The 13,625-nt window shown below is 48.1% G+C and overlaps 1 protein-coding gene across 1 annotated transcript in view; it reads left to right on the top strand.

Moving 5' to 3' along the window:
* The window catches only part of MICU1 (mitochondrial calcium uptake 1), a 145,368-nt gene that overhangs the window by 111,768 nt on the left and 19,975 nt on the right, over window positions 1-13,625 (top strand). Inside the window, exon 10 of the mRNA XM_054382170.1 lies at window positions 11,224-11,361. Within this exon, the coding sequence (XP_054238145.1) occupies window positions 11,224-11,361 (138 nt within the window). The remainder of the gene's footprint in view (window positions 1-11,223; window positions 11,362-13,625) is intronic.

The raw sequence follows: 13,625 nt of genomic DNA, 5'->3' as shown, positions 1-13,625 counted from the left end.
TTAGTCTTCTTGCACTTCTGCCCCTTTCAAGCTCCAGAGATAGAGCTGTTCTGCACCTGTTGCTGTCTGAGCTTCTTCTCTTGACTTTGCTGCTGGTGGTGCATTAAGGACATGGGAAGAGGGCACAGGTACTGCCCTTTCCCTGCTAGGCTGAATCAAACTGCTGCAAACTGATTTTGCTTGGCAATGGTGTGTCAAGGTCAAGCAGAAGCAACAGAAACTCATACCAGGCAGTAAGGGAGATGTATTTCTGAGTCAAATTGTGTGTGTCAGTTCCATGGAGCCTTCTCCTTGTGTTTTCCAGAGTCGTGGCTCAGCTCGGGTACTTGCGGCTCTGCTGTCCCCTGGGTTTCCCTGCAGCTGGCTCGGGAGCTTGTACTGCTTCTGAACTTTGCTCTTGTCTCATCTAGTGAGCATGTAGGATGGAAAAGCTGTTCTGTTCCTCACACTGAGGTACCAGGAGTGCTGGCAAGGGTAGGAATGCCAGTCATGGAGACAGGTCTGGGGTTCTTATTTCTTCTCCCTCTTCACCCTGGCACATGCTTTTAATTTGTCAGATGTGTCCTTTCCCCTTAGTCCTACTGATTTCTCTCCTTTACATTCCTTCCTTTCACAGAATCCCAGCATGGTGGGGGTTGGAAGGGACCTCTGGAGCTCATCCAGTGCAGGGTCACTCACAGCAGCTTGTGCAGGATCACAATGTCCAGGTGGCTTTGGAATCTTTCCAGAGAAGGAGAGTCCACAACCTCCCTGGACAGCCTGCTCCCAGGGATCTAGCACCCACACAGCAAAAAATTTTCTCATTCTCTTCATATGGAACCTCCTGGGTTCCATTTTATGTCCATTGCCTCTTGGCCTGTGGCTGGGCACTGCTGAAAAAAGCCCAGACCCATCTTTTCAACACTGCCCTTTGGTTCTTGCTGAGCATTGATCAGATGCCCTCTCAGGCTGCTCTTCTCCAGGCTAACCAGCCCCAGGCCTCTCAGCCTTTCCTCCTCACAGAGATGCTCCAGGCCCCTCAGCATCTTTGCAGGCTCCACTGGATTCTCTCCAGTAGTTCCCTGTCTCTCTTGAACTGGGGAGCCCAGAACTGGATCCAGTACTCCAGATGTGGCTTCCCTAGTGCACAGTAGAGTAGAGGGGGCAGGAGCACCACCCTTGACCTTCTGGCCACACTCTTCTTAATGCACTCCAGGATCCCATTGACATTGTTGGCCATGAGGATATATTCTCAGCTCATGGTAAGCCTGTCCACCAGCATCCCCAGGTCCTTCCCCACAGAGCTGTTTTGCACCTGTACTGGTGCAGGAGGTTGTTCCTCCCCAGGTGCAGCACTCTGCACTTGCCCTTGGTGAACTTCATGAGGTTCTCTTTTGCCCAGCTCTCCAGCCTGTCTGGGTCTCACTGGACATTCCTCCACTGCATGAAATTTCACAACACAGATCTTCTCAGAGCTGGCAGGGAATGATTTTGATTCATGAAGATGTTTCAGGTGCAGCCATCTTTGCATAACCTTTTTTAATTGCTCATTTAAGCATAACAAGTTGCTAGTGATGGGAATGATTTTTTTTTTTTTTCCCCCTGGCAGGCAGCAGTGACATGCCAAGGTCAATGAAATCTCAGAAAGCTTCTATCAAACATCTGCTCTGCTGGAATTGCTCTGCCACTGACAGGTGTACATTTTTAACCTGGCTGCTACAGATTCACTTAAGCTGCTCTCAGAGAGCAGAGAGAACGTGCAAGCAGAGAAAGCATTGGGAAGATTTTAATTTTCTGGTGTGAAAATAGCTCCTGTGGCTTTATCTAAGATCACAGGATCACAAGATTTTAGGGACTGGAAGGGACCTCTGAAGATCATTGAGTCCAACCCCCCTGCCAGAGGAGGACCATAGAATCTAGCACAGGTCACACAGGAACACATCCAGATGGGTCTGGAACGTCTCCAGAGAAGGAGACTCCACAACCTCTCTGGGCAGCCTGCTCCAGTGCTCTGTGAGCCTCACAGTGAAGAAGTTCCTCCTCATGTTGAGGTGGAACCTCCAATGCTGTAGTTTCTATCCATTACCCTTTGTCCTGTCACAGAGTGCAAGTGAGCAGAGGCTGTCCCCTCCCTCTTGACACCCAGCCCTCAGATATTTATAAACATTTATTAAATCCCCTCTAAGATAAGGAAGAGAAGCAAGCTGCTGCTGCTGCTTGCATTGGGAGTGTGCTTCCTGACCTGATCCAGCTGCACAACCCAGGTTTGAGTCCAGGCAGTGAGGCAGGGGAAGGAGTTAATGGGCAATTAAATAATTAGGCTGCTCTGGCTAGTTTTACCAGGTTCAGAAGTGGCTTCCAAAGCTGAGGCCTTGGCAGTGCTGCCTGCCTGTCCCCTCTGGAGCAGGGACTGCCCTCAGCAGCAGGCAGCTGCCAGGCGGTGCAGCCGGCGTCGCAGCGTGCCGGGGCAGGAGCTGCTGCAGCGCTGCAGGTTCTTGGCCCTCTCTGCCTCAGAGTGGTGGTGCTGGACAGCTTGTTCAGCTCCAGTCTGGCTTTCTTGGGCAGCCAGGTTTTGCACCTGCCAGCACTGCAAAGCGGGGGCCAGAGCAGCTTGTGCATCATGGTGCAGGCTGGGCTGGCTTTTCCTCCTCTGCATCCTTCCTGTTTGCCTTTCTCCCACTGTTGGTAGCTCTGATAACATTTGGAGCTGTTTCTTTGACTGGTTTGCACCAAGTAATCTACCTGGGCTTTGTTGACCCCTCCAGCAGCCTTTTTGTTCCTGGAACAGGCTGGGCTTGGCTTTGCAGAACTCAATATTTTAGCTCCACATGCACTGGAACCTTTCATCATAATTAATAACAACAAGAACAAAAATATTTTAAGACCTTTGATCTTTCCAAGTTAAAAGCCTTTAGAAACCTTTGCTTTTCTTTCTCTCTTGGCAGTAACTTGGTGCCTGGGCAAACACACTACAGCTTATTCCCAAATATGTTACTGGTTTTGGACAGAGGAGGTTGCTGGGATTTGGAGAGATGCATGTTGTTTGCCCCTTTGTTTTTCCCCCCTTCCTCTGTCATGGTTGTATATGGAACTTGACAAGAGCCTGGCAGCCTGCTTCTCCAGAAGAGTAGACAGAGCCAGTGCTGCAGTAGTTTGCAGATAAATAATGTATCACAGCCTGTCAAATACAGCTTTGAGCAAATACCACTTTAAGGGGTCATATATTGTGAATCTGAATATTACCCAACAAATCATCACTTTCCAGACCCTTTTGGTTCCTTATTACACACACCACAGCTCTCAGAACAGGTCACCTTTTTCAGCTACCCTTAAAGCCAACAGATGTAGTATGAGCAATATTTCTCCCACTGATGTTTGTTTAGCTAACATAAATAAGCTCAGAAATCATCCCTCAACACTCTTCATCCAGAAGTCCTTGTAGATGGGTGGGGTTTTTTTGCTATCCCAACTGGAAATAAGAAGTGGTGCATGCAGGTTTATTTTTCAGATGCTGTCTTTGAGATTTTTTTAGTTTGCTTGGGTTTCAGTTTGTTTGTATTTTTAGTTTGGGTTTTTGGTTGGTTGGTTTTTAGGAGAAGCCTTCCTAGAACTTTAAGAACCTGTTAAAATAAGGCTGGGTATTTTGCTAATGAAAGTGTTTAAAGAGGATAGAATCATAGAGTTCTTTCATCTGGAAGACACTTATTGAGTCTGATCTTTGAGCTAAGACCTCCATGGCCATTAAACCATGTCCCCAAGGGTCATGTCCACACATTGCTTGGACACTTCCAGAGACAGTGACTCCATCACTTCCCTTGGCAACCCCTTCCAATGGCTGGCCAGCATAGATAGAAATCCTATTGCTAGAATTCACAGATTCATAGAATGGTTTGGGTTGGAAGGGACCTTAAAGGTCATCTAGTTCCAACACCCCTGCCATGAGCAGGGACACCTTCCACTAGACCATGTTGTTCAAGGTCTCGTCCACCTTGACCTCAAATGCCTCCAGGGAGGGGGCATCCACGACCTAAATGTTAGTTTGAAGTTCAAGAACATCTACATCAAATTTACAGGAGATAGTTTTTAGAAGTATTATTAATAGTTGGACTTCATGACCTTAAAGGTCTCTTCCACCCAAAATGATTCTCTGATTCTCTTTCTGAACAATATAAACCTAATAAGTTGAAGATACTGATTCTTGCCCAGCAGGAGTACTAGGCTTTGTGATATTTGTATTTAATATCCCTTTTAAAGCTGGTGTGACCATGTTTCATCTTCTTTCCCAGTGTTTGTAGAGCAGCAAAGCCCAGCAGTAACTCTGAGGTGAGCCCAGGCACTGATAGGTGTGGACAGAGCAGCAAAAAAGCAGTGCAGAATATTGCCTCATCCCTGTCGCCCTGCAGTTGCTATTCTCATCATGGGATAAGGCCAGGGACTATCAATTTAAGTCCCAAAACACTGATTCATCTCATTTGCCCCATCCCATCATCCTTTTGGAGGGAGTTGCATCATAGAATGATAGGCATTGGAAGGGACCTCTGGAGATCATCCAGTCCAACCCCCCTGCCAAAGCAGGATCACCAGGGGGGGTCACACAGGAATGCATCCAGATAGGTCTTGAAACTCTTCAGAGAAGGAGACTCCACAACCCCTCTGGGCAGCCTGCAGCAGTGCCCTGGCACCCTTACAGTGAAGAAGTTTTTCCTCATGCTGAGATGGAACCTCCTGTGTTCCAGTTTGTGCCCATTGCCCCTCATCTTATCATAGAACACCACTGAAAAGAGCCTGGACCCTTCTTCTTGCTCCCTACCCTTCAGACACTTATTAATAAGATCCCCTCTCAGTCTTCTCCAGGCTGAACAGCTCCAGGACTCTCAGCCTTTCCTCATCAGACGTGTTCCAGTCCCTTTATCATCCTTGTAGTCTCTGTTGGACACTCTCCAGTATATCCCTGACCCTCTTGAACTGGGGAGCCCAGAACTGGACACAGTATTGCAGATGTGGTCTCAGCAGGACATGGTAGAGACAATCAGCAAACAGCAGGGGAGGTGCCACTGACTTTTCTTTTGGAGTTGCTTTAGATAAAGCCTGAGCTGTGTTTGCATTGTGCTGTGTTGTGCTACAGCTGAAGGTTTCCATCTCACATTGATGAGCTTTAAGGCTCTTAGGGGACTTGAGCATCTCCCCTGTAAAGAGAGACTGAGAGCCCTGGGACTGTTTGGAGAAGAGAAGGCTGAGAAAGAATCTGATCAATGTCTATCAATAGCTGAGGGGTGGGGGTCAAGTGGAGGGGGTCAGGCTCTTTTGGGTGGTGCACAGTAATAAGCCAAAGAACAATGGATACAAACTTGAACACAGAAGGTTTCAGCTCGACATGAGGAGAAACTTTCCAGTGAGGGTGACAGAGCCCTGGAACAGGCTCCCCAGAGAGGTTGTAGGGTCTCCTTCTCAAAACCCTCCTGGATGCATTCCTGTGTGGACATTCCTGTGTGCACCCTAAGTGATCCTGCTTTGGCAGGGGGAGTTGGACTGGATGATCTCTGGAGGTCCCTTCCAACTTCTAATGTTCTGTGATTCTGCTAATTTTGGTTGATGACATTTGGACCTGTGCTTAGTGCAGCCATTGGAAGGCCATGATGGTTATTTTAGCAGTCTTCTTCAGCAAGCCAAACAAAATCCACCAATTAGTGTGGAGACCAGAAATGTGATGCCATGTTAGGAGGGAGAACAATCCCAAGGCATGAGAGGTTTGCATCCATTGGTGGCTGTAGGGTGATGCTAAGCCTGCTCTGAGAGTTTTGGTGCACCCATGGAATAGTTCAGTCTGGTGGCAGCAATGCTGCCTGGTTTTTAAGCAGGTTTTTGTAGTCTCTGATCAGATGGAGTTGCAGCAAAAGGGGTTTAGGTAGAAATTCCCCATATTAATGCTATTGGTTATGAGAAATTTAATGAGAGGGAGGAGATTCAGCTGCAATGAGAAGTCTTCCCCTCAGGAGTGTCTAGTACCCAAGGTTGACCCTGTTCTGAGGGAAGTATGTCCTGGGGACATGTTAAAATCATCCTACATCTTAATTCATCTTATATTTTCTCTCTGGAACTTCACCATATCTCAGTGAAGCCACATGTCCCACCACACTGAGCCTGGACTGGAAGGGGCAGTTCAGCCCTTCCCCTGTGACACCCATTGCTCCAGGGCACTGGGTCTGTGTTCACAGGGACACAATGTTGTTTGTACCCTAGATTTTCCATTGGAGTGACACTTCCTGAGGGTGCTGGAGCCCTGGAGCAGGCTGCTCAGAGAGCTTGTGAGGTCTCTTCTGGAGAGATTCCAAACCTGCCTGGATGTTGTGATCCTGGGCAACCTGCTCAGGCTGACCCTGTTGTAGTAGGGGGGTGGCATAGATGATCTCCAGAGATACCTTCCAACCACCACCATTCTGTGGTTCCTCATTTTCCTGTTGTTTCTCGTGGTCCAAGCCTGCAGTGGCATTTGCAATGCCCTACCTCCATGCTTAAGGAGAACCCAGAGGAGGTCCTCCTGTCCATGCCAGATGCTTTCTTAGCTGTCCAAACTGCTTCATTTGCCAGCAATGAGCTTTGCAGCTGGTGGTGGCAGGAGGAGTGATGAAAGGAAACCAATGGCTGTGTTTAAGAAGTTCCAGCTTGTTTGTTTGTTTTTGAGCAGAGATGTTTGTCCTGATGGTATCTCTGCATTGGCTGGATGCTTCTCAGAAGCTGCTATGTGATTTCCCACAGGAGAAGGTGGATTGAGTTAGGGGGTGGGGGAATAGTGAAGCCTGGAGGCAGAGTGATTATAATTCTGTTGTTTTATGGTGGATCCCTGTGTTGTCCTTCTATGAGGTTATGCAATTATGGGGATGTGGAAGCAGAGGGAGTGGGCTGATCATTTGCCTTCTGCCCTCCTCGTGTGGTGAAGCCTCTCCTCCATGCATTGAGGAGAAGAGAGCAGGGTTATTTATCTGGACAGAAAGCTAAGCTGGGAGGAAGCTTACATTTCAGAAACATGAAGATGTTCCTCCTGTCTGATGCAGGGGTTTGGGGTGGTAGGGGTGTATAACACGTTTAAAATGATGGGTAGGCTTTCAAATCATAGAATGTTTGGGTTTGGAAGGGACCTCTGGAGATCAACTCCCCCTATACCCCCCAGCCAAAGCAGGATCACCTAGGGCAGATCACACAGGAATGCTTCCATATGGGTCTTGAAGGTCTCCAGAGAAGAGGACTCCACAGCCTCTCTGGGCAGCCTGCTCCAGGGCTTAACTACCCTTACAGTAAAGAAGTTTTTCCTCATGTTGGGGTGGAACTTCCTGTGTTCCACTTTGTATCCATTGCCACTTGTCCTACCACAGGGCACCAGTGAAAAGAGACTGACCCATTCTTGACGCCTACCCTTCAGATATTTATAGACATTAATAAGATCTCCTCTCAGTCTGCTCTCCTGCAGACTGAACAGCCCCAGGTCTCTCAGCCTTTCAAATGATTGTAGGAGGTATCCTGATGTGATCTATGGACTGGTTCCTGGGACTGGGCTAGTGAAGTTGGGTCAGGTTGGCAGTGGGAGAGGGTGAAGTGCTGTGCCACATTCATCCTTTCCTCTGGAGAAAGAGGAGGCTGAGGGGAGACCTTCTTGCTCTCTACAACTACCTGGAAGGAGGTTGGAGTGAGGTGGGCTTTGGTCTCATCTCACAAGTGCCTAGTGATAGGATGTGAGGAAATTACCTCAAGTTGCATGTGGGGAGGTTTAAACTGGAGATTAGGAAAAAGTTCTTGACTGCAAGAGTGGTCAGGGATTGGAGCAGGCTGCCCAGGGAGGTGGTGGAGTCCCCATCCATGGAAATGTTCAAAAAAGAAGTAGATGTAGCACCTGGGGGCATGGTTTAGTGGGTCTGGTGGTGTTGGGTAGAAGGTTGGACTTGATGATCTTAGAGGACTTTTCCAACCTTACTGATTCTATGCTGCTTACCCTCCCATACTTACTCCCATACTTTCTCCCCTTCTTAGCCTGCCTTTGATTTCCCTGCACATCGTGTTGGCTTTGAATGAATTCCAAGCACAGTGATTATATGTAGGCTAATTCCTTCAGCATCTCAGGCACCCTGCCCTGTGGGAAGGACAGCAGAGCACACTCTGTTTCCTTATTTGCTGTGTCCTTACCTGTGTGTGGATGCAGAAGCCACTACTGGCACCAAGTGGCTGCTGGTGGAAGCTGCTCCAGAGGTGCTGGACTCACCGACCCTCTCTGCTGTGTGTATAGCTATTCAGGATGCAGTTTGGAGTGGGGTAGAACCTTCCTACTCCCTCCCCAGTTTCCCCACGGGGGTGGCACACACTGGAGCTGCTCCATCGCACCCTGGTGACACCAGCCAAGTGATCACCTTGGCCATGATTCTCCTTTCTGCAAGACACAGGAAAAGGGAAAAGGCTGCTGGAGGACTGTTTGCTTGTACTAAGTCTCTATGTGCTCTGCCCTGCAACCCGTCCTTGTGGGCTGGGGAGGTTTTTTTTATCCCCCTGCTGAGGGACCAGGAGAAAGAACCTCCACAGTAACATCAAATGCATGAAGGCAAAGGATTGTGACTACCTGGGAAAGGACATTGGTTTTCCTGCTTTTTCAACTATCTGGGGGGATCTTAACTCTCTTCATAGACTCTATAAGGAGGAAAAAGCACTGTAGGCTTTTCACACTCCTTCATTTTCAAGTAGAGACAAGGGGTAAACTGTGTTCAGTTGGCTGTTTAGCTTTTTTTTCGCTGCTTCTCACTTCAGTGGTGACCTAGCAGTGCTGGGTTAATGGTTGGACTTGATGATTCTAAAGGTTTCTTCCAGCCAGATGATTCTATGATTCTGTGATTCTATTTGAATTTGGAAGTGGGTTGGTGACCAACTCTTACTCATCAAACACTTTCCAGGCTGCTCTTTGTAATGGCCATGTATGGAAGACCACTTGACTTGGAGCATCTGTGAGTGCTGCAGGTTAATGTCAGAGGAGTTCATTTAAAGCAAGATCAATCCAGAATAAGATTCTTATTCCATGGATTTTTTTTTTAATTTATTTTAGTTCCTTCAACTTAGATTTGTCTTTATTTTGTCCTTTAGCACAGTATCCCAACTGTGTGAGAAATTAAAAGATGAAAGCTGTTTTGTGACATGCAGTGGGTCTGCTGCAGGTGAGGTTCTTGCTCCTGCTGTGATTGAGATTTGGGTTCTGGCAGCAGGATGTGGGCTTGGCAGGGCTTAACCCCAGCTGCTAACTATGCCCCTTTGGACCAGAGCATTGGGGTTAACATTGCAATGAACTCCTCCCCTTGCCCTTTCTCCAGCCTGGAGTTACCCACAGAATACAGTCCCTTAGGAGTGTATCTGCTGCAAGTGGAGCCTTGGGGCACAGTGGTGAGGCTGCACCTGGAACTCTGGGTTCAGTTTGGGGCCCTTCACTAGAAGAAGGACGTTGAGATGCCAGAGCATGACTAGAGAAGAGCACAAAGCTGATGAAGGGTCCAGAGCACAAGTCCTATGAGAAGTGGCTGAGGGAACTGGGACTGTTCAGCCTGGAGAAAAGGAGGCTGAGGGGAGACCTCCTCACCCTCTACAACTACTTGAAAGGAGGTTGTAGCAAGACGGGAGTTGATTGCTTTTCCCAAGTAACAAGCGAGAGGACAATAAGAAACAGTCTCAGGTTACACCAGGGGAGGTTTAAGTTGGACACAAGGAACAATTTCTTCTCTGAAAAGGTTATTGAGCTGGACCATGCTGCCCAGGGCAGTGGTGGAGTCCCCATCCCTGGAGAGATTTAAAAGCTGTGTAGATGTGCTGAGGAACAAGGTTGAGTAGTGACCTGGCACTGCTGGGTTAACGTTGGACTCAATGATCTTAAAGGTCTCTTCCAATCAAAACAATTCTATGATTCTATATTAAAAGTGTATACAGCTGCCATGTCTGGAGCTCTGCCTACACACAGATTGAGAGCAAGGCTGGTGGAGCTCCAACTTTCATCTCCTTGCCTTGATCTCAGCTGGGTGCTTTGCTGGCTGTGGTGTTAGCTGTGTAACTAAGCACGGAAGCAGAAATGGTTAACTCCCCAAGCACTATAATGTCAGTGCAGTGGTACTCAGCTGTTTTGCAGAGGTTTAAACATTAATTTTGTTGTTAAATGTCACCATCTGGCTTGTGATCAGGTGTGGTGTAGGTCATATGTTTGTCTGATTACAAATTTGAAGGAAATCAAGTCAGGGATCCTGAATGCTGAGATCTGAGAAGCTGAAGTCAATTGAAGTCTAACCTTGATGTTTGTAGAGCCACAAAGAGGTAGGGAAAAAAGGAAAGGATGAAGTTATCCACATAGTGCTCTACCCTAGCACTTGCCCAAACTGGGAGGACTTCTCTGCCCTTGTTCCCTGAAGCAAAAGCCAGAAGAAAACTAATGCTGGAGAGAGATTAATGGAGAGGACATTCCTCTGATGAAGAACTTGCAGGAAGTTCTGCAGGGGCCTCACGGTGGCACTGGTAAAGGTTGGGGACTGGACAGGGCTGAGAACAAGTTCTCCCTTTCTGGGTCTGGGGAAAGTGGGGTCTGGAGACCTCCATGAACCTTCCCTTGCTGGGACACTGGTACAGAGCTTGGAGCAGAGAAGAGCTAAAATGAGACAAAGTATTTGCAAGACTCTTTTTCCTGGTTTCCTAACCATTGTTCCCCTTTACAGCAATCATGGAGCCACTTCTCCACACACTTCTTTTGAAGCACACACTTGCACACTGGTTTAGTCCTGCATTGATCTCTGATCAGTCAGGAGAAGTTGCTGCAGCAGCTAAAATTTCTGGATTTCAGGGCTCCAAGCTGGAGGTGCCTGTGAAGAACACTTTAGTGTATTCCTTCTTGCTTTCCACCCCTTTGCAGACATTTGGAGCTTGGTTTTAAGCTGAGATAATAATCTTTCCATTCCAAGACTCAGCTCTCCAAATGCTGTCTCCCTCCAGAAGAAAACTAGGAGGGTAAGATGTGAAGACTTCTTGCAGAGGTTGTCTAAGGAGCAGCACATGGGGGAAACATGGAGATAGTCTTGGGGGAACCAAATAACTCACAAGCTTGAAGATGTCTTCTTCATGAGTACTTCCTGCAGTGCTCTTTTTTTATTACAGAGCCTTTTTATGCTCTCCCACTGGATGGAGCTTTCTGCTGTGTGATTTTGTTCTCATCTCCCTGTTTTTTTTCCCCCCTTCTTCCAGTTTGAGCGGCATGACCCAGTGGAGGGGCGGATCACGGAGCGGCAGTTTGGCAGCATGCTGCTGGCCTACAGTGGGGTCCAGTCCAAGAAGCTCACTGTCATGCTGAAGCAGCTCAAGAAGCACTTCCAAGATGGAGAGGTCAGTGGCATTGGTGGCAGAGTTGGGAAGTTGGGGGCAGGGGGAGGGCAGGCATCCTGCATTGTGCTAAGAAAGGAGTAAACGTTCTCCATCTCTTGAAGATGACTATACAGATAGGCTGCCCAGAGAGGGGGTGGAGTCACCATCCCTGGAGGTGTTCAAAAAAACATTAGACATGGCACTTGGGGACATAGTTTAATGGCCATGGTGGTGTTGGGTTGACAGCTGGACTTGATCTTTGTCCTAGATTGCTCTATTCCTCCAAAAGGGGCAAAAGAATAATGCTGACACAAATGGATTGGATAGTCATGGAAAGTTGAAATGGAAAAGCAATTAACATGCTACAAAAACTACAAAGTTCAAAGAAATCCCCACTCTAATCTTAACACATAAGTTCCTTTACACCAGACCAAAAAAAACCCAACACTCCCCTTCTCCACACCTGGGGTTCACCAAAAACCCCAGGGCTCTTTCTTCCCCCCTCGCCCCATTGCGATGCTGGTTCAGGCTGGCTAGCCCTGAACTGCTCCCCCTTTTTACCCTGGAATTAGGCCTAAACAGGCCAAGATTGTGCAGGAAAAAAGAGTTACCAGATAAGAGAGGGTCTCTGTCCCACAGGAGCACAGAAGGAAGAAAGAGAAAGACAGCTTTGCAGCCAGACTTATGAGGGTGCAGGATTTATGGGTGAAATACACTATTAAGGCCAGGCTGGATGTCTCTCTGAGCAACCTGATCTAGGGTGAAATGTCCTTGCCCGTGGCAGGGGAGTTGGAACTAGATGGTCCCTGAGGTCCCTTCCAACCCTAACAGTTCTAAGATTCTATGATTTCCTGTGCCCACCCACTGGGCTGCACACTCTAGACACTGGAGGTCTCAACTCTGTGGCTTGTATTTTGGAGGCACCCAGCTTAAATGGCCACAATCTTAGAGATGTTTTCCAACCTAAACAATTCCATGATTCTAAGGTAAATACTTTGCCAGCAGCAAGGGAGATGGAAGAGGTGGGGAGTGCAGCAATCCATCCTGGTCAGGGTGTAGACTTTTCCCTATTAAAGTGGATGCTGTAATATCCAAAATGTAAATGCACTGAACAACAACCCTGGGCCTGCAGCCAGGATAAACATTGAAGACACATTTCTGGTTACTGGCTCAACCTTGGATTAATTAGCTGCTGCAACTGGGCAGTTTATTAATTTAGTGATGAACTTAAATGACAAATTATTTGAATTGTTCATGATTTAGAGAGGAATAAGGGTGCAGAGGCTACACTTGTTAATTTAGTAAGAGACCTTGGCATAAGACACCTGGTCAGAAAGATTGTGCTTGATCAGGTAAAGCACATCACAGAATTACAAAATATTAGAGGTTGGAAGGGACCTCCAGAGATCATGCAGTCCAACCCCCCTCTGCCAAAAGCAGGATCACCCAGGGCAGTCTGCACAGGAATGCATCCAGGTGGGTTTGGAAAGTCTCCAGAGAAGGAAACTCCACAACCCCCCTGGGCAGCCTGTTCCAGTGCTCTGTCACCCTCACTGGAAAGAAGTTTCTCCTCCTGTTGAGCTGAAACCTTCCCTGTTCCAGTTTGTATCCATTGTTCCTTGTCTTATTACTACTGTGCACGACCCAAAAGAGCCTGGCCCCCTCCACTTGACCCCCACCCCTCAGCTATTGATAGACATTGATCAGATCCCCTCTCAGCCTTCTCCAGACCAAACAGCCCCAGGGCTCTCAGTCTCTCTTCACAGGGGAGATGCTCAAGTCCCCTAAGCATCCTTGTGGCTCTCCCTTGGACTCTCTCTAGCAGGTCTCTGTCTCTCTTGAACTGGGGAGCCCAAAACTGGACACAGTATTCCGGGTGTGGTCTCAGCAGGGCAGAGTAGAGGGGGAGCAGAACCTCTCTAGCCCTGCTGGCCACACTTTTCTTGCTGCACCCCAGGATCCCATTGGCTCTCTTGGCCACAAGAGCACATTGCTGTACCATGGATCACTTGCTGTCCACCAGCACTCCAAGGTCTTTCTCCATGGAGCTGCTTTCCAACAGGGCAACCCCTACCTGTCCTGGTGCCTGCTGTTACTCCTCCCCAGGTGCAGGACCCTGCACTTGCCCTTGCTGAACTTCATGAGGTTTGCCTTTACCCAGCTCTCAGCCTGTCCTGATGTCATTGGATGGTAGCACAGCCTGAGAGGTGTCAGCCACCCCCACCCCCCCAGTTTTGTATGGGCAGATTATTATGTGAGCTTCTGAGTTACTTCAGTGTTAAGAG

The sequence above is a fragment of the Indicator indicator genome, chromosome 7 (assembly GCF_027791375.1).
Source record: "Indicator indicator isolate 239-I01 chromosome 7, UM_Iind_1.1, whole genome shotgun sequence".
Classification (NCBI taxonomy): Eukaryota; Metazoa; Chordata; class Aves; order Piciformes; family Indicatoridae; genus Indicator; species Indicator indicator.
The sequence above is the reverse complement of the archived record's forward strand: the minus strand, read 5'-3'. Positions and strand labels throughout refer to the sequence as shown.